Genomic DNA, 24,273 nt, shown 5'->3' with positions numbered 1-24,273 from the left:
AACTATGTAACTATGTAACCAGCTCAAACTTCAGCTTTTTCAGCATCTTGACTTTACGTACATAGACATCATGGAGAGGATAACAAGATTGGCAGGCCTTTTCAATGTCTTTGCCTATGCTGTCTGGAATCAGTTTGTTAACAACTTCCTTCAGGTCATTTGCACACAGAAGAGACAGAGAAGGTAATTATATGCAGTCTTCCCATCCACATGCTCTTTAAGGCTGGGTTCACACTACGTTTTGTAACTAGGGTTCCAGTATACGGCTGGGAGGAGGGGGCGGGGCTTAATCGCAGTGGCCGCACTCATCCGTATAAGGGAACCGTATTTAATACATGTCTATGAGCCGACCGGAGTGAACCGCAGCCTCCGGACGGCTGGGTTTTTGGCCATATGCGGTTTCCCGACCGCAGGCAAAAACGTGGTCGACCGCATTTTTGCCTAAGGTCGGGAAACCGCATACGGCCGAAAAAACAGCCGACCGTAGGCTGCGGTTCACTCCGGTCGGCTCATAGACATGTATTAAATATGGTTCCCCTATACGGCTGAGTGTGGGCGCCACAATTAAGCCCCCCCCCCCTCCTCCCAGCCATATACGGGAACCGTAGTTACAAAACGTAGTGTGAACCTAGCCTAATTCTGGTCCTCCATTTTTTTTTACCACTGAGCCCCCCTGCAACCTGGAGAGTTCTGGCCATTTAAGATGCTTGGGGAGGTGCTGCAGCGACTTAGTCTGACCTGACTGACATACCCTGGGTGGCGCTCCACCACGGGATGGCAAGTACCTGAGAACACTGCTGGGCACTAAGGGATTAATGTGACTCGCCACTGGTACAAGAGACTTACTTGCAATCGTTGGAGTCTGCGGCTTACTTGCAATCGTTGGTGTCTGCAGAGTCTGCGCTGCAGCGGGCACCTGGTCAGAATTTTTGGAGCCGGACGCAGCCAATGGGATTTCCAACCGGGCTGCACACCTGGGACTTCCTGTTATTGTCCCTTCTGCAATGGGCTACAGTAAGATGGCTGCCAGCCGGAACACGTCATCAGTGCAGCGCTGACTTCCGTTCCCCAGGATGTCACCTGGTCACTGGGTTCTTTGGGTAACAATCATATGACTTGAACATGTGACTTAAACACAATCATGTGGTGCAAATATCACCATGTGACAAACAATAAAGGTCCTTTACTCATTATGTGAAAATCCTTTATGTGAAACCTATAAACACAGCGGGAGACACTACAGGAGAGCCCCGGGGACAGACAGGGACTCAACCTGACAGGACAGAAGGACCATTTCCTGTACTAGGACACCACATTGTCAAATGAACCTGAGTTCACCCACCTATAACGGTGAACTGTTAGTTTATTCTGTCAGTGTATGGCCATGTACATACTACAAAAAATGCGTGGAGCATCTGTCCGGAATATATAGGCTCACATTCCACATATTTGCTTGATTCAGCGGCACTAGAACCGCTCGGAAATGTGCCATCTTCTTAGATGGCGATGCATTTCTGTGGGAAATCCACAAAAACATTAAACTGGTGCGCCCTGTGTGTACTGCAGCTGGAGCGAGGGTGCGTTCACACAGAGTAATTCAATAGGAATTTACTCGAGTAATTCCTCTTGAATTCTCCACTACAAATGAATGCACCTCTCCTCTGCCCATTGACTTTAATGTTTTTTCCGCTGTCCTGTTCACACTGCGGATATTCTGCTAGCGGAATTCCGACGCTGAATTCCGTTCCGCTTGAAGAAAGAGCATGTTCATTCTTCTAGTGGAATCCGCTATCAGAAATCAATAGAAGTCAATGGTAAAAAATAATTCCGCCCGACATCGTTTTCGCGCACAATTTGTGTGTAAATGGCTGAAAAATTCTTCACTTCTTTCTCCCCCATTTCCACGTTCAATTCCGAGCGCAATTCCGTGCAAATTGCACCCGAATTGCCCGCAAATTTTGCCCGAAAATAAAATTCTTTTTTCCGCCCGTAAATTTTTCGGTGTGAATTACTCTTGATTTACTCCGTGTAAACGCACCCTGAAACCATCTTGTGGAATTCCGCTTGGGAATTCCCCCATGTGAATGTAGCCTATGATGGAAAGGATGGTGCAAAGATCCGGACATGAATGAAGCGAATAGTGTTGCTCGCGAATATTCGACAATGCAAATTTTATTCGCAAATATTGCATATTCGTGAATTTGCGAATATTCGCGAATATAGCACTATATATTCGTAATTACGAATATTCTTTTTTTTGCATATGCAAATTTTCGCATATGTGAATTTTCGCTTATCTTAATTTCCTCATATGTTAATTTTTCGCATACGGGAATTTTCGCATATGCGAAAATAAAACGAGAATGTTACGAATATGCGGATTTAGCGAATATATGACGAATATTCGTCCATATTTTCGCCAATATTCGAGAATTCGAATATGGCCTATGCCGCTCAACACTAGAAGCGAAGGAACTAAAACCGCCATTTCTTTCTTTTTATCTCCCAATCCGTATGAGACCATTTCTGGCTTCGGCCTATCAAATAAAAAGTTTATCCAAAAAAGTGCACGAAAATCTGAGCGCAATGATTGAGGTCGGTGATCTCCCTGGAGCAGGGATTTCCAAACGGTGTGTCTCCAGCTGTTGCAAAGCTACAACTCCCAGCATGGCAGGGCCATGCTGGGAGTTGTAGTTTTGCAACAGCTGGAGACACACCGTTTGGAAAACACTGCCCTGGAGTTTTGCCTACACCCCTCCCTTCCCCAAGCTGCCTCTTATTTGAACTAGTTATTAGTACAATGAGGAAACAATGCAAATAAGGAGCGGGTCCTGCCCAATGTGTCAGCCTATAAAGGCGGGGAGCTGCAGGGAGGCTGTCAGTCAGCTGCTACTATGAGGAGGCTGCTGGTGGTGTGTGTGGTGCTCCTGGGCCTGGTCTGTGGGGTGACATCGGAACTGTAAGTCTAGCCACCTATAGGAGATATATATATATATATATATTCTCAGGCTGTGTAGTTATAGTGCACATCAGTATATATATATATATATATATTTTAAGGCTGTGTTCATACTTTTAGGTATTTTAGTTGCACTTATTTAAATTCAAAGCAGAACTGAGTCATAAATGAAGGAAATGTATAGGAAAGACCTGGCTTTATATTCAGTAACTTAATTAGAAAAACCTGACTGAACACACCCTTATGGCTGTGTTCGCATGAGTTTTTTTTTTTTTATATTTTTTTTATTGCAAATTGAATAGATTACAAAATAATAAAATTTAAATTAAAACATTATAGATATGAGATTTATAAAAATCTCTCTCTTTATCCTTGTCGTCCATTTAAATCTGTTCTTGTCTTCCTGCTATTCCGTACTTCTTGCAATTAAAAACCTGAGTGTGTGAACACAACCGAATATCTCCTATTTATTGTCTCCCTGTTAGGACATGTTTTTGTAATTATTTGTCTAGTGATGGGTACTTGGTAAGATCCTTGTCTGAGAAAAACATGCATTAAAAAAAAATCCATTGGTTGTAATGGATTTTTATATATATTTTTTTGCACCTTTTTTACATTTTGTAATAAAATGTTGATCCCATCTATGTGCTTTAGAGCAGTGTTTCCCAACCAGGGTGCCTCCAGCTGTTGCAAAACTACAACTCCCAGCATGCCCGGACAGCCTTTGGCTGTCCGGGCTTGCTGGGAGTTGTAGTTTTTCAACAGCTGGAGGCACTCTGGTTGGGAAACACTGCTTTAGAGGACATGAAGGGCTCAGATAGGTGAACTTTACTACTCTGTGGAATTTGGAGGGGGTTTGTGTACAAGTGATGTAGATCAAAGTTCTGTGTGGAGTAACTCTTGCCCAATTGAAATTACCATTGAATACCCCACCCCTAGGCTATGGTCATTCTCTGCACCAGTGTTTCCCAGCCAGCTGTTTCAAAACTACAACTCCTAGCATGCCCGATCAGCCTTCAGCTCTCTGGGCATGCTGGGATTTGTATTTTTGCAACAGCTGAAGGCACACTGGTTGAGGAAAACTGGTTTGCGCTGCTCATGTGAGGAACATGCAAGTGCTCCCTAGATGCAGTACACGGGGGATTTATCAGACCAAAGGATTAGTGAAGCAGCTGCCCATAGTTCTGTTGTTTTCAATGGGATTCTGCTGCATCTTGCACGTGCACACAGGTAATTCCAATTCCTGCGGAGGCCGATATTGGAATGTCCTCTCAGAAATTCTTTGCTGTCTATGGTGACGCCACATTTGTGAGTGGTCCTAGCACCGTAACGTTCTACCGGTGCCCACTTACTGGAGAATGTGCGCCCTCTACCTTCTGGACAGACATTCTGTCAAAAGTCCGCTGTGTGACCGTAGCCTAAAATCTCATGTGGGGAAGAAAAAGTTTATTCGCAGAAATTGATCGCAGTGTCTTTAAATGTGTTCCAGGGTGGGGAGTTGCAGACCACGCCGGGCAGCACAATTGCTGAGGCAACCGTACAACGCTCGGTGAAGTTCCGTTCACAAGCCCTTTTTCTGATGACTGTGCACGGTACTTTGCTAAGTAAGGTCCGGTTGTCTTGGCAACTGTGGCCTGTGTCTCTCCACGCTGGAGATCATGGGGGAGATTCATCAAAACCTGTCCTGAAGAAAAGTTGACCAGTTGCCCATAGCAACCAATCAGATTGCTTCTTTCATTTTTAAAAAGACCTGTGAAAAATGAAAGAAGCGATCTGATTGGTTGCCATAGGCAACTGCACCACTCTTCCTCTTCACAAGTTTGGATAAATCTGGACAGAAAACCGTGGCCTACCACGGTTTTTGGTCCGGGTGAAAAACTGTATTCAACTGTATACCTATTTTTATATCTTAACATGGGAGTCAATGGGAACTGTACACAACTGTGTGTGCGTATGGTTCCATTCGGTTTTCACCTTACGGTTTTTGACTTTCCACCTTTTTTTTTTTTTTTTTTTTTCTTGGAATTTCAATCAAACAAGTGAAACTTTATTCATAATGGAGTGAAAAGTTCAAAACGTATACGTTAAAAAAAATGGATGGAACCGGACATAATTTTTCAACCCGTATACAGTTTTTCACAGATAAAAATTTGTACACGCGTTTTGATAGTTTAGTCAGGTTTTGAGGAATCCGTTATCAAAAACCTGATACAGGAACCTTATAGCAAAAATTGTGGTGTGAACCCCACCCTGATTCTATTCTAGGTTTCCCAATCGGGGTGCCTCCAGCTGTTGCAAAACTACAACTCTCAGTCTCAGCATGCTAGAGTTGTACTTTTGCAACAGCTGGAGGTACCCTGGTTGGGGAAACGCTGTCCTAGAATCAAAGAAAATGCTATGGCAATATTTGGGGCATGAGCTATGGAGCATTTGTATTCCACTGCTCTCCTAGAAATATAGAACGCCATTATGTTCCAGCCTGGTCTCGGGGCCCCGTCGGTGTTTCCCAACCAGGGTGCCTCCAGGTGTTGCGAAACTACAACTCCCGGCATGCCCGGACAGCCTTAGGCTGTCCGGGCATGCTGGGAGTTGTAGTTTTGCAACATCTGGAGGCACCCTGGTTGGGAAACACGCGTGTGTGTGTATATAATGCCAAGACTATTAGTCGTCTTAGCAGAATTACTGTTTTTGGTCCCAGCCCAGAGTTGAGCTCCTCCACCCAGTGTTCCTGTTTTGCAGGTCTGTCCTCCTAAGAATAACAGGGTTAAAAAAAAATTCCCACCTCAGCTTATAATTCCCAGTCTGTGCATAGGAGACCATCAGAGGCCAAATCACTAGTGGTGGGGGCATAAATACCAGGTCTGGCCTAGTCCTGAGCACGCTCGGCAGAACACCAGGCTGGGGGGTTATGGCCTAGTTAACAGGAGGAGAGATTATGGCTTTATTGGTATAATTATTACTTTCAGCGCTAATGTATAATTTTTTTTAATGAAGTTGTGTTTTATAATCTGTTTAGCTGTCTAGTTACAATTATGGGGTAAGGCATATAGACTAGAGATGACCGAACTTACAGTAAATTCAATTCGTCACAAACTTCTCAGCTCGGCAGTTGATGACTTTATCCTGCATAAATGAGTTCGGCTTTCAGGTGCTCGGTGGGCTGGAAAAGGTGGATACAGTCCTAGGAATTGGTCTCCTAGGAATGTATCCACCTTTTCCAGCCCACGGGAGCACCAGAAAGCTGAACTAATTTATGCAGGAAAAGTCATCAACTGCCGAGCCGAGAAGTTTGTGACAAATCGAATTTACTGTAAGTTCGCTCATCTCTAATATAGACCTATTACCTTGATGCCATTTTAAAGTCTAGACCAGTGGTCTTCAACCTGCGGACCGCCAGATGTTGCAATACTACAACTCCCAGCATGCCCGGACATCCGTTGGCTGTCCGGGCATGCTGGGAGTTGTAGTTTTGCAACATCTGCAGGTCCGCAGGTTGAAGACCACTGGTCTAGATGTTCTCAGGCCACCACCTACCAAGTGCCATTTAGAAAACCAGTCATCTTATGTGGCAATTGGGTGAGACTGATGCTGCAAACCCTATATATAACCAGGAACCAGAATACAGAAACATATAGCTTATTCCTTTTTTAATGGTTTATTCTCGCGTAGAATATTCTGCGCAGATTTTCTGCTGCAGATTTCAATGAAAACTGGAAGACTGAACAAAGCTTGAAATCCTGCGCATCAAATCTGCGCAGAATACTGTACGTGTGAATAGACCCTAAGGGGAACCCATCGTGCTGTCCAGTCTGCAGTCCACAGATATGTGGGAGGATTCAGAATAACTTATCATTTAACCATTTAAAGGGAACCAAGCATTAGATTTTACCATATAAAACGCTTGGCAACTTTTTAGATACTGTATGGTAAAATCTTCATCCTCTCCATCCCTGGCATATGTTCCTGCCCACAGGGATGGTGAGGATTAGAGATGAGTAAATTTGATTCGTCACGAACTTCTCGGCTTGGCAGTTGATGACTTTTCCTGCATAAATTAGTTCAGCTTTCCGGTGGGCTGGAAAAGGTAGATACAGTCCTAGGAGACTTTCCTAGGACTGTATCCACCTTTTCCAGCCCACCGGAGCACCTGAAAGCTGAACTAATTTATGCAGGAAAAGTCATCAACTGCCGAGCCGAGAAGTTCGTGACAAATTGAATTTACTTTAAGTTTGCTAAGCTCTAGTGAGGATATGAAGTTTAAAATGGTCTCCCGATGGCCCCATAAGTAGTCCCCCCTGGGCGTGGAGCTATAACTACCTACTCCAGCTGCTCCGGCCATAGTGACGCCCCCTTGGTGTGATTGACAGACTGTCTTTGCTCTGCTCTGTTTGCTTAGGGAGCAGAGCAATGACACGGACCATCAACTATGCCAAAGCAGGTTGCCGGAGCAGCGGGAGTAGGTAAGTATAGCTCCTCACCCAGTAGACTTACAGGGCTGGTGGGGTACTGCTTCAAGAGGGGAGGGGAGGGGGAAGGATATGTGGTCACAGCTATAATGGGACATCCATTCAAGCTCAGGCTTTTAATGGACGTCTTGGCAAGCAACTAAATTAAAATAAATCTTTGTTTGGCCGTGCTTCATGAATTGACAGCAAAACAATGAATTGCCCATTCCTTACCGGATTGTACTGGACTTAATGTGAACTTCAACTTGGGTTTCATTAGAACTAGAGATGAGCGAACTTACAGCAAATTCAATTCGTCACAAACTTCTCGGCTCGGCAGTTGATTATTTTTCCTGCGTAAATGAGTTCAGCTTTCAGGTGCTCCGGTGGGCTGGAAAAGGTGGATACAGTCCTAGGAGACTCTTTCCTAGGAATGTATCCACCTTTTCCAGCCCACCGGAGCACCTGAAGGCTGAACTAATTTATGCAGGAAAAGACATCAACTGCCGAGCCGAGAAGTTTGTGACGAATCGAATTTACTGTAAGTTCGCTCATCTAATTAGAACCTTACGAAACAGGACAATTTAGGGCAGTCCTATAGCAAAACAAAGCTGCATGACAGATGTAGGAACCACTGTATAGGTCTGATATGGATCCCACAAGTCTGCATGCTTACAGCTATTGTGTGGATAGGAGTTGTAGTACTTCAACCGTTACGTCACATGGCAGGGTGGTGTAGCTAACCTGGTGTTCCCTTGTGAACTCCACTGACCTATTGTCAAATAAGTTGTTCCTGTAGTGTAAAGTATGAGGCCTCTGGACCCTAAGATTTTGTAAAAAAATAAAAATAAAAAATAAAAAAATAGAATAAAAATATTCTGAACTTCTTGTGAAATTCCAATGTAACATGGCTGCTTTGGCATTTCATGGATGTTACGGCAATTTGAGCCAGATGAATGAATATTTTGATCTCTGATGTGCGTTCTAGTACGTTTAATGACTAATGCAGGTGAGAACGTTCATTTGAATAGGTTTTTAGTGTAACTTACTAAAATTGATGATAAGAATCTTAACAGCTTGGCTTACTGTGGTGCGATATGCAGACTTTTCTTTTATGAAGACTTTAGTTCTGCAACATGAAGACGTTGCAGGAAAACTTCTGATGACCAACAAGCAACACTAACTCTGACCAGAGGTCAACAAAGATTAGTGCATTGCAGAGGGACCCTTGTTCAGTATTCTTCTCTCTGTCAAGATGAAGAACTTCAACTTCATCAAGAACTTCAAAGTTTATTTTTATCCTCAAAGCATAGACCAGAACAGGAACAGTGACTTGGCTGTAGACAGGGGTTTTACCCAGATATAGCACATGTGGCCTACATGTATGTCTAGCAATAGCAGTGGCTAGGAGAAGTTCACACCGTGCTGGCCTTGGCTTTAAGATCCACTGCAGGCTCTTGCAAAAAATAGCCGGTATAAATACAGAACTTAGTGTTTTACTTGTAGATTTTCACACCCATATTCTCTCCCATATTAAATGGATTTCTTCCAGATATTGCACAATACACATCAATTGGGAATTGTTAAACTTCATTCATAGGCATCTGTAGTATGAGGGTTATTGTATCCCCTTATAACCTCCAGCAGTCCTTAGTACATATATTGTGTATCTAATCTATCACAGAGGTGGTCTACATTCTAATCCTGATAGATACAATCTCTGTTACTCTGCCCTGAAAAGGAAAAATCTAGACTTGTCCACACACATGGGTCATAAAGGAAAGGAAGGCCTGGGGCGACAATGGAGTGTGGCTTAGTAGGAACATGTTTACAGGTTACTGCCACTACATTGCTGGGATGTTTCAATTGCTTGTTTACAGCTGTATAATTTGGGGAGAGGAGTCAAAAACATATATAAACCTATGATTTTTTTTTTTTTTTTTTTTTTTTTTTTTTTTAGGCAATATGTCCTCAGCTCCCCTGCTATGCTGGTTAGTGAAGACATGGCAAAAGTCTGTATAAACATAGTGGGAAGCACTGAAGCCTTAGATGTCTCCGTCTCCTTAGAACACAATGGGAAGAACATCAGCATCATTGCACAAGATGTTGAGCCCCCTAAGTATTTCCAGTGCAGTGATATTAAGGTAATGGTCTGACTACATCACCGTCTTTCTGTTCGTTCATGAAACAGTGTCCTGGTTGGGGCAACCTTAATACCAGACAACCATGAACAAGTGTTAAAATTAATAAAAAGTCATATTAAAGTGCTTATACATTCTTAACACTACTAGCAAAATATTTGTTGACGCTTCCATGACACACAGAATTTTCATTTCTAAATCCCAGAGATTAACAGGTATATCGATGACGTCCTTCTTGCAAGTCTCTATTATACTCTGATCACAAGATCCAGTATGTGACTCTGGATTAAACATGTCTGCAATATTAATCTGCTAAATAAACATCATCATTTAGACTTGATTCACATGCATGACTGATGATGGACAATAGCATCTAAGCCTAATGAATCTGGGTTAGCAATATGGCTGCCAAGTCTCCATAGCTCAACTGTAATTATATGTACAGTGACTGGTGAAATTAAACCAATGATACAACCCCTTGGTTTATCCTCCTTGTCTCAGGTTCCATCGGTCAGTAAAGCCGTGCCTGTGGCGATCATCTTTACAGCAACTGGACCGAATACAGACCTAAGGGAGCGCAAAGCGGTGGTGATCAACACCGCCTCAGATAACTGTATGTTTCAGATGGATAAACCCATATACAAGCCTGGTCAGAAAGGTGAGCAGCATAGTGGAATTGTAAAATAAAGCTTCAATTTGCCTCCGATATGGCTTAATCTTCTACATTATTAGTAGACCCCATGTTTATGTTGAAGGGACACCTGTTTATAAACTTTGACTTCCCTGATGGGGAAGATAGGGTTTCTAAAAGGACCCCGATTTATTAACTAAAACAGTAGGGGCTGAAGTCCTGCAGGAACTCATGGGAACAGAGTTCCTGCACTTTCCACAGCAGTAACCCATACCAATAATGGTGGTCTATTGTCCCCACTCTGTCTAGTGGTGCTCTGAATAGGTGTAACTATGATAGTCATGTGCTTCACTCAGGTGATGAGTGTTGTTGGAGTTTTATCTTCTGTCAGAACTGGGCATAAGAAGGGTAGGATAGGATCTTAAAGGGGTATGCCGGTGGAATTTTTTTTATATAATTTTTTTTTTTATCAACTGGTGCCAGAAAGTTAAACAGATTTGTAAATTTACATCTCTTCAAATATCTTAATCATTCCAGTACTTATTAGCTACTGAATACTAGAGGAAATTATGTTCTTTTTGGAACACAGAGCTCTCTGCTGACATCTGTCCATTTTAGGAACTGTCCAGAGCAGCATATGTTTTCTATGGGGATCTTCTCCTACTCAGTTGGACAGTTCTTAAAATGGACAGATGTGTCGGCAGAGAGCTGTGTTCCAAAAAAAAGAATTTCCTCGAGTATTCAGCAGCTAAGTAGTACTGGAAGAATTAAATATTTATATACGTATTTTTTTTGAAAAGTAATTTACAAATCTGACTTTCTGGCACCAATTTCATAAAAAATAAATACATTTTTTTAAAAATTTTTCCCAAGAGTACCCCTTTAAGAAGGGTGACCTGCTGCTCCAGTTTCTCTATAGAAACCATGGAAATGGCTGAATGAAAGGATCAGTGACTCATGTGTGATCCACTACTCTAATCTGAATGGGGACTTGGTTCCTTGTTCTTAATCATGGGCAGTTGTAATCTCATGATCTGTGAGTTGGGACAAAAATACTTGGCATGATGTAATGCTTTATTTTTCTAGTGGGGCACTGTAGGAAAACTGAATGCGTGATGTGAATGTGATGCGGAAACTTCCCACATATTACAGCTGACTGCTCTGAATCCCAGCAGTAGGACATCTTGTGTAACTACTGCTTCAGGAGCAACCCCAAAATTACCACACTTGGGGTGCGTCCGACTGGAGGACTGTGCCACCAAAATTGGAAACTATTGGCAGGTCTGAGACAGCCATGCAATCCACTGATCTAATATCGGTGACTTCTCCAAGGGAGACAACTATTTACTTTAGTTTTCCTAAAAATGTAGCATGCTAGTATAAGATCTGTGTAATATTTGCCACGTGGACCCTGTATTGTGGATTATTTCCTTCTGAAGAGTAATGACTTGCCTCTCTTGCAGTATCTTCCCGTTTGATCTGTCTAAACTCTCAGCTCAAGCCAGTGACTAAGAAGGTAAGTGACAGTCTACTATAAACTCCTGCAACATGGCAGTCTACTGGGTATGGAGCCTATATAGCTGTATAGCCTACATGCGCTGCCATACAGGCTCCGTGCAGAGCGTATGCTAGGGGTGAGCTAAGCAGCACGTCATGTGAGGTGAAGCTTCCACCGATAACTTCTGGACAGGAAGTGATGTTGTACGACATGCGGCCATTTTGTTACTTCCTGTGCTGTTGGCTCCTCTGTACATAACGCAGATCCTTAAGACAGTTTTACTTAAGAGACCAGTGACAGATCTAAATGTCATTACCCTATAATTTTTTTTTAAGGGCCTAACATTTGGGACTCACCTCACTGGGAATGATGGGGACACAGCTCTGGGGTCGCTCTGCATAACTTCATGTATATTTGTACTTGCACAGCTGCATAGTGAAAAATTAATGAAGAGGCCCAGCATTAAAACACTAAGCTAAAATGTTGGCACCAAAGTTGTGTTGCAAAAGCAGGCACTTGTCTGAATAGGAATAGTAAATGTGGGCCATAATCTATAGCGGTAGAGTAGGAGCAGCACTCTTTATTTTCCTTCTTACTAATATATATATTTGTTTCCTTTCTAGCTCACATCAATGTACCTGCAGGTAAGTAATACTGGATTAGGTATTTGGGTCTTTATGGGTACTGCACTGTAGTTCCTACACTCAAGAAATGGATCCCCCCCCCCCTCCCTTGCTGTACTCCTGCACTTAGTGGAAGATCAGGGAGCATGCATGCTGTAGGAGATATATATTGTTGTTCTATGCAGCTTGCATGCTCCCTGATCTTGTGAAGCAGAAAGTCCTGTTGTGGGTGGGCCTTCTGGCCCTCAGGCAGTGCTTGACTGCCCAACCTGTCAGTCAGAACAAGATTCCTTGGGATACCAGGACCATCTATACACCCTGGCTAAGGCAAAGTGGTGTGTTGGTACCAGCTCAACCCTGTAGAATGTGCTCTTGAGTCGCCTACTGCCCCTGATCATTGAGTCTGTATCTAATACAGGATCCGTCAAGAACAAAGATTGCTCAGTGGCTTAATCCGGAGTCAAACCATGGTGTGGTTTCTGTGGACTTCCAGCTGATTAGCGATGCTCCTCCTGGCAGCTATGTGCTATCAGCAGAAGGAGAATTCCAATATCCTATCAGCCAGTATTTTACAGTGGAACAATATGGTAATGTATACATTTTGTTCTTCCTAAATGGGGGTGTTAACTGTACAGTCATCTTAACGTGGATAGATATATCTCACAGGTGTTCAGCTAAAAGCCGTCTTAGGCCAATGGCATGGGGTCGATTCACAGTGGAATTACGCCTCATATTAAAGCCCATAGACTTCTATGGGATTCCGCACTCCCATTCAAGGTGGAATGGGAGGCCGGAATCCCATAGTCTACAGGCTTTAATTCTGAGGTGTGAATAGGCCACACTCTTCACTTCAACTGGCTTCTTCCATGGCAAAATTTTTTAAAGCTTCATCTTAATTTGTTTTCTGATTCAGTATTTTAGGAGGCTTGGATAAGTGCTCATTCAAATCATTTTATCCCTCCGTGGTGCCTATGTCAAGCAATTAAAACTGGATGCTGACATATACATGGCTGGACCCTATTGACTTTAAAAGGGAGCTCCAGTTGGGAATTATTTGGTTTTTTTCCAGTTGATTGGTGCCAGAAAGTTATACAGACTTGTAAATTACAGACTTGTAAATTGATAGAACTGGAAGGATTATCAGCTGTTGTGTAGATCTCTCCCATCTGATCTCCGCTGCCACCTCTGTTCGTATCAGGAACTGTCCAGAGCAGGAGAGATTTGCTATGGTGATTTTTCTCCTGCTTTGGACAGTTCCTGACACAGGTGGCGGCAGAGAGCACTGAGCAGCCTGGAAAGAACTAGACTGCTTCCTGTGGTGCATTCAGCAGCTAAGTACAGGAAGCATTAAGCTTATTAAGTAATTTACAAATCTGTTTAACTTTCTGGCACCAGCTAATCAGAAAACCATAAGTAGTCAACTAAGGACTCTGGGGGATTCATCGAAACCTGCACAGAGGAAAAGTTGCCCATACCAACCAATCAGATCGCTTCTTCAATTTTTCAGAGGTCTTTTCAAAAATGAAAGAAGCGATCTGACTGGTTGCTGTGGGCAACTGGTCAATTTTTCCTCTGCACAGGTTTTGATAAATCAGACAAAGCTTTTGAGTCAGAGTAAAACCAAAGTCATTAGATGAATGCATTTTGGTCAATTTAGTCAATGGGGTCCATGCATTTATAAATTGACGTGGCATTTTGGCTGCCAACATTTAAGGGCAATGGAGGACTTTGTGATATGTACAATCCCTATTAATTTCAGAATGATGCATGAAATGGTTTGGCCTTGGTGGTTACACCATTGCTAACTCTAAAATGGAACCTATTGAATCATCAATGGAAATGCTTTGAAACCCCTGTCTGCTAGTAAAATGGTTATTGGTCTAGATGTGCTATTACTTTCAGTTTTTAATTTTGAATTTTTTTTTTTTTTTTTTAGTGTTGCCCCGATTTAAAGTTAATCTGGATTATCCACGAACTGTATCAGTGCTTGAAGAGTCTATAAATGTCAATATTTCCGCAATGTAGGTGGAGTTGGTACTACTGGTTGGTTGTGGATTTTTAATTACTTGTTGCAATTTGTAAGGAATACCTGATTGTTCCTTTTTAGCTATACCTATGGTGAGCCTATGTCCGGCTCTGTCACCGCTCGGTATTGCAAACAGCCACAGTACTATGGAAGACGACAAAACTGCTTCAATGAGAAAAGTGGCTTCTGTGCCAATATGACAGGAGAGGTGAGTAGCATGGTAAAATTGAGGGTGGGGTATCTGTAGGTACACAGTTGTGGCTCTCTGCTTGTCTAAGACAACGCTGACTTATTGGTGCTCGTGGTGCCCCACTGGAATGTCAATTGTTTTTTTCTCTTGTAGAACAAACTTATATTTTCCAGAAGATTCATAGTTCCAGTCTAAATGGTACAGATTAGACTTAAAATTGCAAAACCTCAAAAAAAATTAATAAATTTAAAGTCCCATCTTACAATAATACAAAAGCTTTGTAAATATGGGTTTCATGTCAATTGCAATTGACCCACAGAATAAAGCACTGTGTATTAAAAAAAAAAAAAAAAAAAAATTATAATAATGATGCATTCTTCACCCCTCCCCTTTAAAGTTACAAAATTGTAGGGAGATGTCTCTTAAAGCCAAATTAGATTTTTGTCATTGGTTTTTATCATTCAGGCCAAAACCTGCTATATACTTAAAGGGTTTAACATTTGCCTGTGTGACTGTAGCCTAACTACTGTGTTTTTGGATATTGCACTGGCAGAACACGCCAGCACTAGACCCGCTCGGAAAGGCAACGTCTCGTAGATGGTAATGCATTTACGTGCAGAGTCCACAGAAAGAATAGAAATGTCTAGTCTTTCTGCAGACACCAGAATTTCCATGCCAGATGTGAACAGGGCAGCAGAATCCCTTTGAAATCAATAGGACTCTTCTGCTGCAGAATCTCTTTTGCACACATTCCATCATGTGAACATAGTCAATCAGTAGGTAACTTATCCTTTATGTAACGCACACAGTTCTCCAGAGGAAACACGTGATGCAGTGAAAGACCATTTGGTAGCAATTGCCATACAAATGTGTGTGTGTATGTATGTATGTATGTATGTATGTATGTGTATATATATGTATGTATGTGTATATATATATATATATATATATATATATATATATATATATATATATATATATATATATATATATATATATATATATATATATATATATATATATATATATATATATATATATATATATATTTATAATATATATATATACAGTACAGCTATGTGTATATACAATAGCTGCTTGGCTCTAGTTGGCACAATTACGATTTCTGTCCAAAAAGTGGTTTTTCTAGCTATTTATCGAACTTAAGTGTGTAAAAGTGGTGCCTGACTTAATTCATCTCAAGATAATTCTTCCGCTAAATGTCCAATGGCATCATTTTCCACTAAACACTCTTGTCATGCCCTGCCCTTCTTGCAGCTTGGTCCAGATGGTACGTACAGTGGTGTCATTGACCTGTACTCTTCATTTATGAGGTCAGTAAGAGGAGGATCCTTCACCATGGACGTCACTGTGACTGAAACCGGAACAGGTAACCAGCTAGAACACCATGGCAGGGTATAATGTTAACTTGACCTATTGGATGAGATATGATCTGAATATTTATTTTTTATTTTTTCAGGAATTCAAGTCACAGAGACTGGCTACATGTACATTACCAGCCAACCAGCTAGACTCAGTTTTGACTATGATTATTCAGAACAGTATTATAAGAGGGGTCTGAAGTACGTTGTTGCGGTGAGTAGTGATCGACTGTGCTGACTTGATGATATTTCATAGACTATACCAAAATTTAGTTTTGGTAGTCTGTCAGTGTACAAAAGGTAAAGAGAAATAAACACACGATAGTCTATGTAGCCTAGCCATTTTGTGAATCTGACAGAGAACAATAGATACAGGTTCTATCAGGAGTCTTTAAAGGATTTGTATACTAATACTATGCAGGTAGTGGGTCATAGTCTTGCCAACCATGATGCAGAATTTGTTGTTGGCTATAATCTTATCCTCTTATCAAAAATTTACTCTGATCTTCTTCTTCTTTATAAGCAATAACTTAATCCCAATTGACATAATCTTCTAGGCAAAACTAACCGATGAGAAAGATCAACCAATTCCAAACCAAGAGCTCGAGGTACAGGTTGATGATGGAGAGCCCGAGAAGGCAATCACTGATTCTGAGGGCAGGATTGAACACAGAATAGACACCATGAATATGATCAAGCCAAATTTTACCCTCCGGGTGAGTCAAGTAATATACTATAACCTATGGTACTAATGCAATGAAAGTGACTTTGTACTATTTTGGCCACATGCAGTAGACATCTATTATCTTTTTAGAAACTGCATTAGGCTTTTAGCATAAAGTCAAATTGTAATGAGACCCTAGAGAAGGTTGAATAAAGTGTGAAGACGGAAGAGGTTGGCAGTGGAATTGTTCTAGACTGAGAGCCTTAAGAGACATATTGTGATACACTTGTGGTCATCCCCTAGTCTAGTAACTTGCATGTATGTAGGACCCTAATAGTGGCTGTATCTTTATTTTTGTGGCTTCTATATTTTGCATCAAACTCTATCTGGCTTCTAACTCTCTTAACAGGTCAGTTATAAAAACCCCGATCAGTGTTATTTTTCTGAATGGTCAGAACAAGACTACCCCATGGCTGAAAAAACAGTTTACCGCTTTTACTCCTATTCTGGTAGCTTCCTGCAAATAAAAAAACCTAAAGGAGAACTGAGTTGCGGACAGAGCCACAGTATTGAGGTGTCATACATCATAAGCCCAGAAGGAATTGGAGCTGGAGTGAACAAGGCCACTTTCTATTATTTGGTGAGTATTGTCTATAGATATGATAAAGTGCTGGGTCAAGAGGAGAAATGAGATGGAGTCAGTCTAGAGATATACTTGGCTCATCTTGAGTTGAGTGCCAAAGAAACTTTAGTGCTTCCAATAAGGCCTTGTACTTGGGAGCACAATGGATTGCCTGCAGCTCACTAGTGTGGAGCTGCAGGAATCTGTGCCACAACATGGTTCCTCAATACAGGGCTATGCCGATAGCTATTTAGAATATCCCCACATAATCAGCCATTCCATGGAACATCGCCCAATAGAATTATGTGGGTGCTGGACTCCTCAGCAGTTGAGACTTGATTTTAGATGTTAAAGCATAAGCTTGTTGACTACATATAGTAGAACAATACATGTGAGTAGTAACTATATAACATAAGCTACTAGGTTAGGAATATCCTAAAATAAGGTTACATATCACTCTATCCAGAGGAACCTCATGATATCAAGATGGACAATATCTAATCCTAGACATAGCAATATGGAATGCTAAATACACTCCTCTCCCCCCCCCCCCCCCCCTTTCTAACCAACTACACATGACTCAAAGAATGGGCAAATAATCTAAGGATATAAACATGGAAGAACACTTGTGCCCAATTCTGGACTATTTTCCAAACATGTCTATTTGTCTTAATCTTACCAATGATATATGGTTTTGCTAGACTATATTTTAAGAGGAAAAACTTGAAACAAGATTTCTATGTGGGAAATTTACTTAACACTTAGCTTGGCGAATAGCAGTTCAATCAATATCTATAAGCAATTGTTTAATGCTTTCTTAGAGATCTGAATAGACTCTTCTGCAGTTAGAATCTATAATACAGAACAACGAACAACTGAGGACTAATCTCAATATGGAGATAATATACCATTTAGATTGGCGAAATAGAATAAATTCCATCTAAATTATCCAAATTAGTCTTAATTAAATGGAATACTATTGTCTATTACCAAGTCAATGAAAACGTTACTTTTGCTCTTAGGAAAGCTAGGTGGTCCATCGCATCATCAGGGATAGGCATTTCTTGGTACCATGTGATCAGTCCTGCTTGTTGAGTTGTTCTCATAGCTCCTATATTGTTGGACCGCCTTCCTTTGGCAGACTTCTTTGTCAAAGTCTTTCCTCTAGGTGTGTCCCTAGGTCTCTCCTTTTTTCTTTGTGTTTAACAGACTTTTTAATTAGACAAATTCTCCTAAATTGGAATCCCCCAATGAAGGTATACTGGGCATGTACATACAGTAATGACTGACATCCCTAGAATACCCAGAATGCATTTCTGGTTTGTGTAATGACTACTACCCATACGCTAGGGGGTGCTATTACATAGGAAATAGCATCATTACCATTAAGGGTTAACTGTACAGTTGGATTCAACACATTACATATAGAGCCCTAAATTAGGACTATCTTTGAAATAAAGTGTGTGTGTGTGTGTGGAATTTAAAACCTGGATTCTCAGACATCTTGGGGCTTACCTAGACATCCAAATTTATGGGAGAGAAGAATACCATGTAGGTCTCTTTTAGAGACGTGTAAATCTGTCTAGTCAAATGGGTAATTGTTGGTTACAATAACAGACACAAGACTAGCACGGCTTAGAACAAGGTCACGGTTCACATTTGGAATGCTTACAGATGCTAATGACTGCAATGCTCTTCAGTTAAAGTAAGACTGTCTTTACAGTATACACAAGATGTCCGATATCTTACTATTAAGCATGGTGGTTCATTTTTGGGCCGTATAACTAGCACAACTTTATTTATCCTGTTCAGCCAATTTTTTTTATTTAGGCTAGTGCTGGAAATTGTTAGCCACAGATCAGCTAAAAAAATGGAATTTACATATATTTAAGGCAAACTGACTTCGGTTTCTACTTGTCCATTTGTCATTTAAGAATTTTCCCTGATTTATTACTGAGTTTTCTATCATGGATTTTATTTTTTTTATTTTTTTTTTAAATTTAACTTGTCTGCTCATTTCAAAACTTTTTTTTTTTCTCGACGTTGAAAACCTATCCTGGTAAACTTCCCTTCATGTGTTTGGATGGACTTCTCAAAATCTAACTATCGATTAAAATAAAACTGCTGGGTGATCATATGTATATTATATAATGTTTTTTGTTTTAAGGTATTGTCAAGGTCGGAGATTGTTCAGAGTGGTCAGAAGGATGTTGACTTAAGCAGCAGTAAGTTGTATGTGTATTGCTAGTATATAAGAATATAACGGGTTTTTTTTTTTTTTTTCCCCCCACCCCCCCCCCCCCCCCCTGTGCTAAACGAGAAATCCCAGTGGTGTGTAATCCTAAGCATTTGTAGCTCTACTCGTGAGCACTTCCCATTTTGGACATTTGTTGGGTCGTCTTGAAAATAGCTAATCAGTGTCAATCTGCTGGGATCTATCGACAGTAAGGGCCATCATAGATGTAAACAGCTCGATCAGGGCTTATTTACATGTCTCACAGCTTGAGGTTGGTGTGGAAAGGACTGAAGGCTATCACTGGATTGTTCATGTGGCCCTCTACTGTAATCAGTTGTCACTCACATTGCCCTTTAACATGGGGAGATGTGCAGCCAATTGTGTTGTACTGGGTCAAAATGACCAAATCGGCCAACAATTGTTGCCTAATTGCTTGTTGCCGCCCTTAGGGGGATACTGCCTGTAGTACTGCAGCGCTGTCCCATTCACTTCAATGTAATAGAGCAACTCTGTTACAATACTACACGCAACTTGTGGACAGGAGTGGTGCAGTTTTTGCAAAAGTGTACTTCTGATATTGGACCACCCCTTTTTAAGGACCTGCAACCTCCAGTGATCATCTCTCATCATAGAATTACAAAACGCCTCTAATCTGAATCAAACTTTTCTCCTTGTAGCTATGAATGATTCCTTCTCTTTTGATCTTGCGGTGTCTTCTGACTTGGCCCCCAATGCTGACATGATTGTATACAGCATTCTGGAGAAAGAAATGATAACTGATACGGTCGATCTCAACATCGAAAAGTGTTTCAAAAATCAGGTACATGGACTCAAGTGACTCTGTACAGTATACCTTCTATATATATATATATTATAAATTTACAAAATGATAGCAGGTAGATCGACTACTTGTGTTGCTACTATTACCACCAAACTGATCATATGTTTACAAGCAACAAAATACACAAATGTCTAGATGGATTTCCAGTAGCTTGATGGAGCTCGACCTAGTGCAAAATCTTCAGTAAGGTGGTGTCTTCGCTTCCTTCATGTACTTTTCACTTGGTGGAGAAACCTTTGGGCCTCTAACAGGCTGTGGGTGTGACTTTTCTACTCTTCAATGCAGCTTTGTTCTTATATACATGTATCATTTTAGGTTTCTATGACTTTCTCAGAAGAGAAAGTAACTCCAGGCTCCTCAGTTGACGTACAACTCTCTGCATCCCCAAATTCCCATTGTGCACTGCGGGTGATCGATTCCAGCCTCCTGATTCTTAACCCTTATGAACAGTTTTCAGCAGATGGCGTACGTACTGGGAAAACACTTTTCCCTTTTACTGGTGTGGCCAGCAAGCCAAAAGAGCCTTTGTTCTAACTGGTACCAATGGGCCAGGAATGCCGGTTTGTGTATGGTAAACGGCTATCCCTATATCTTGTAGGTTTACAGCTCCCTTCGGTACTATTACTATGGTTACAATGTGGCTGGATTTGATGTCGAAGACCCAGCACCCCCCTGTGAGGACCCAGACAAGCTGGTATTCTACAAAGGAAGATACTATTTACCTGTGAGCAGCAAATCTGAAGGGGACTCCTATAATAATATCAAGGCAAGTACAAGGTTCCTCATCAAAATAGACGAAGATATCTCTAGGAAAAACTGGTCAAAATACTTCCAATGCTCCTGTCATTTGAGGGGCCAATAACTAAGGCTAAATTTACACAACATTTGGGGAAATGAATCCTTTCAGACGAGGCCAAAAAGACTTAAAGAGGGAATAATCTATAAGAAATCGAATAATGTTTTCTATTTGTTAGGCTAGAAAATTTCCGCCCCGCAATTCGGAGTGCGGCCAGGACCGACTGAATCTGTCGGCGCTAGGACCACGCGGACACTGCAGTCTCCAATAGACTGCAATGTGTTCCACAAGTATTTCTGCCTGAATGAGCAACGCCATTCTTCAGGCGGAAATTTCCAAGCAAATTTTTCTGTTCACAAATTCAAAAGTGTGAATTTGTGAACATAAACCCGTTCGCTGTACAGTACATTTTAGCAAGCAGAATTTCTGCCTGCAATTTAAAAGCTGAATTGCAGGCAGAAATTCCGTAGTGTGAACCTAGCCTTGGTGCCATGATCTGGCCTTTTTGGATCTTCCATGAATGTCCAATCTAGCTTTACAGAATGGCGTGGAAAGCCAAATTCTCAGTTTGTGTTGTCAAATCCCATAGGGTGCATTTAAAAAAAAAAAAAAAAAAAAAAAAAATTATTCCAGTGGTTTCTACTAAATTAACATTTGCTTTCTTTCAGTCGGTTGGGTTGGTTGTTGGGACAAGTGCCAGGCTAAGGAAACCTGAAGTCTGCCAGAACAATCCACCTTCTCCACCAGTTGCGTTGGAAAGCTTAAAATTAGGTGAATACCTTTAAAAAAATAAAAAAAAAATAAAATTCATGTAAAGCCTGACATTTCTCAGGCAATAATACTTTTCTCATCTTATTACAACAGGTGGTGGTGGTGGTGGCTTCGGATCGCCTTTAGCCGATCGTTCATCTGCAGCTGCTGCACCAGTTGAAACTGTTAGAACAAACTTTGCTGAAACTTTCTTATGGGTGATGATACCTCTTGAGTAAGTGTCACTATTTTTTTTATTACAATCACTTGTTTTTTAATAAAAATTATTTTTTTTTTTTTGGGCAATTGTACAGAGTTACCACATACAATATTCTTGGTCCAATAGAATTTATTTTTATTTTTTAAATTTAACTTTTTTTAGTTTGGACTGCATTCTATTCCATAAGCTGATGGACCAGACAGTAGTCTATACATCGGTGGTCTCAAACTGTGGCCCTCCCAGATGTTGAAAAAAATGCAAACTCCCAGCATGCCCAAACAGCCATAGACTTGGAATTGAAGTTTTGCAACATCTGGAGGGCCACAGTTGGAGACCATTGTTATAGATTATATAGGAAGGATGTTATGTACCTGGGTGAACCATCTAGAGTAGTGGTCTCCAACCTGCAGACCTCCAGATGTTGCAAAACTACAACACCCAGCATGCCCAGACAGCCGTTGGCTGTCTGGGCATGCTGGGAGTTGTAGTTTTGCAACATCTGGAGGTCCGCAGGTTGGAGACCACTACTCTAGATCATTGGGAGATTTATCAAAATCTGCTCAGAGGAAAAGGTGCCTGGTTGCTATGGGCAACTAATCAGATCCCTCATATTTTTGACAAGGCCTCTGCAAAATGAAAGAAGCAATCTGGTTGCTATGGGCAACTCGGCAACATTTCCTCTGCACAGGTTTTAATCTCCCCCCATTGAACTTCCTCCTCTAGATAGAACCCACAAACAGATTTTCTTCTAGTTTTTAGAAATGTACATTTTTGTGGTTCTCCACTTGACCACCTCCTAAATCCGCCGCCTTTATTTGTTTAGCACTGAAGGCCATGCCACTCTATCGGAGGATATTCCTGACACCATTACAAGCTGGCAAGGAATGTCTTTCTGTATCTCTGAAGAAACCGGTTTTGGTATGACCAGAAATCCCGCCAATATTACAACATTCCAACCATTCTTCATTGAGCTCTCCACACCGTATTCCTGTATTCGAGGAGAAACCTTGGTCCTCATAGGCGTCGTACACAACTACTTGGAGCAGTGCGTCAAGGTAAACAAGCTGCGGGTTTTTCTTTCAATCATCTCTGCCGGCAATGTCCTTCCATGCGTAACAAATATTGGTGTGTGGCGGCCAATGGGGGTTAGTAGTCGTACCTTGTTAACTTTGTGACATCAAGGCACAGTTTATTCAGCCCACGGTCCGAAGGTGTGAGGCAGTCTTCCTGGGACACGATGAGTTAAACACGCCAACGTAAAGTTACGGTTAACTGCTTTTTACTGAGCTTTTACTGAAGTTGGTATAACACAAACAGCTAGCCTTGGGGTACGTTCACACGGGGATTTTTTTGCAGGTTTTCCGCTGTGTATTTGAAAGTGGGCGGGCTCTTCTCGGCTGTCCGCAGCAGATTTTCTGCGGTGGAATTTACGCTGCAGAAAATCCGCCGCAAGCCTTATTGAAGTCAGTAGGGACTGCGGCAGATTTTCCGCAGCGTAAATTCCACCGCGGAAAATCTGCTGCGGACAGCCGAGAAGAGCCCACCCACTTTCATACGCAGCGGAGAACCCGCAAAAAAAAAAACATTCTTGTGAACGTACCCTTAGTGTGAAAGTGCAGCATAGCCCTTGTGAGCCTTGTTGCTGTTATACTTTTCACTGAACGGATTTGTAGAATTTGTGATTCTGGTAGCTAGGGTCCTTCCAAGACACTAACTGATTCCGCAGGGCATATAATCCTCCCGCGGGTGACACTTGTAGGATGACCAGTAGTAAACTGAAGTAGGCGTCCGCTCAGGACACTGACACACAGCACACCTGAGCTTACCTGTTACTCTGGAGCGCACACTGAGGTGGACTGTGTACTGACTAACTCCTCCCCTGTACCTCACTACACAGAGGAGACTTTTGGGGTATCATTGGGTCACATGGGGTTTGCCACTCACACTTTTAAAGGCACAATAGCATATTGAACTTGCATACATGGGACAATGACAAAATTAAAGAAAATAGATCACTCTTTTACAATATTCACATAACTGAGATCTTTCTCTCTCATATCGATCTATCTGTGCTGGGACACCACGTGTGTGGCAAAGACAATGGATCTTACAATTTTCCCCTTTGACATGGAATATTTTATGCGAACCTCCTCTAATGAGAGGTATGTTCTCACTATGTGATTAATACCCTTTTAAGTCTAGACTATCGCTTCCTGACCAGTGGGGGTCCAATTGTTGGGAACCTTCCC

At 41.5% G+C, this 24,273-nt stretch overlaps 1 protein-coding gene across 1 annotated transcript in view; it reads left to right on the top strand.

The window, feature by feature from the left end:
- The first annotated feature begins 4,063 nt into the window (after positions 1 to 4,063).
- The window catches only part of LOC130282158 (ovostatin-like), a 41,424-nt gene continuing 21,214 nt past the window's right edge, over positions 4,064 to 24,273 (top strand). Inside the window, exons 1-19 of the mRNA XM_056530122.1 lie at positions 4,064 to 4,189; positions 9,365 to 9,548; positions 10,047 to 10,203; positions 11,640 to 11,692; positions 12,298 to 12,318; positions 12,716 to 12,884; positions 14,234 to 14,318; positions 14,405 to 14,531; positions 15,792 to 15,903; positions 15,994 to 16,109; positions 16,453 to 16,611; positions 16,969 to 17,199; positions 19,349 to 19,406; positions 20,095 to 20,237; positions 20,574 to 20,723; positions 20,857 to 21,024; positions 21,723 to 21,825; positions 21,919 to 22,039; positions 22,848 to 23,079. Coding sequence (XP_056386097.1) covers positions 4,086 to 4,189; positions 9,365 to 9,548; positions 10,047 to 10,203; positions 11,640 to 11,692; positions 12,298 to 12,318; positions 12,716 to 12,884; positions 14,234 to 14,318; positions 14,405 to 14,531; positions 15,792 to 15,903; positions 15,994 to 16,109; positions 16,453 to 16,611; positions 16,969 to 17,199; positions 19,349 to 19,406; positions 20,095 to 20,237; positions 20,574 to 20,723; positions 20,857 to 21,024; positions 21,723 to 21,825; positions 21,919 to 22,039; positions 22,848 to 23,079 — 2,493 coding nt within the window. The 5' untranslated portion in view covers positions 4,064 to 4,085. The remainder of the gene's footprint in view (positions 4,190 to 9,364; positions 9,549 to 10,046; positions 10,204 to 11,639; positions 11,693 to 12,297; positions 12,319 to 12,715; positions 12,885 to 14,233; positions 14,319 to 14,404; positions 14,532 to 15,791; positions 15,904 to 15,993; positions 16,110 to 16,452; positions 16,612 to 16,968; positions 17,200 to 19,348; positions 19,407 to 20,094; positions 20,238 to 20,573; positions 20,724 to 20,856; positions 21,025 to 21,722; positions 21,826 to 21,918; positions 22,040 to 22,847; positions 23,080 to 24,273) is intronic.

The sequence above is a fragment of the Hyla sarda genome, chromosome 7 (assembly GCF_029499605.1).
Source record: "Hyla sarda isolate aHylSar1 chromosome 7, aHylSar1.hap1, whole genome shotgun sequence".
Classification (NCBI taxonomy): domain Eukaryota; kingdom Metazoa; phylum Chordata; class Amphibia; order Anura; family Hylidae; genus Hyla; species Hyla sarda.
The sequence above is the reverse complement of the archived record's forward strand: the minus strand, read 5'-3'. Positions and strand labels throughout refer to the sequence as shown.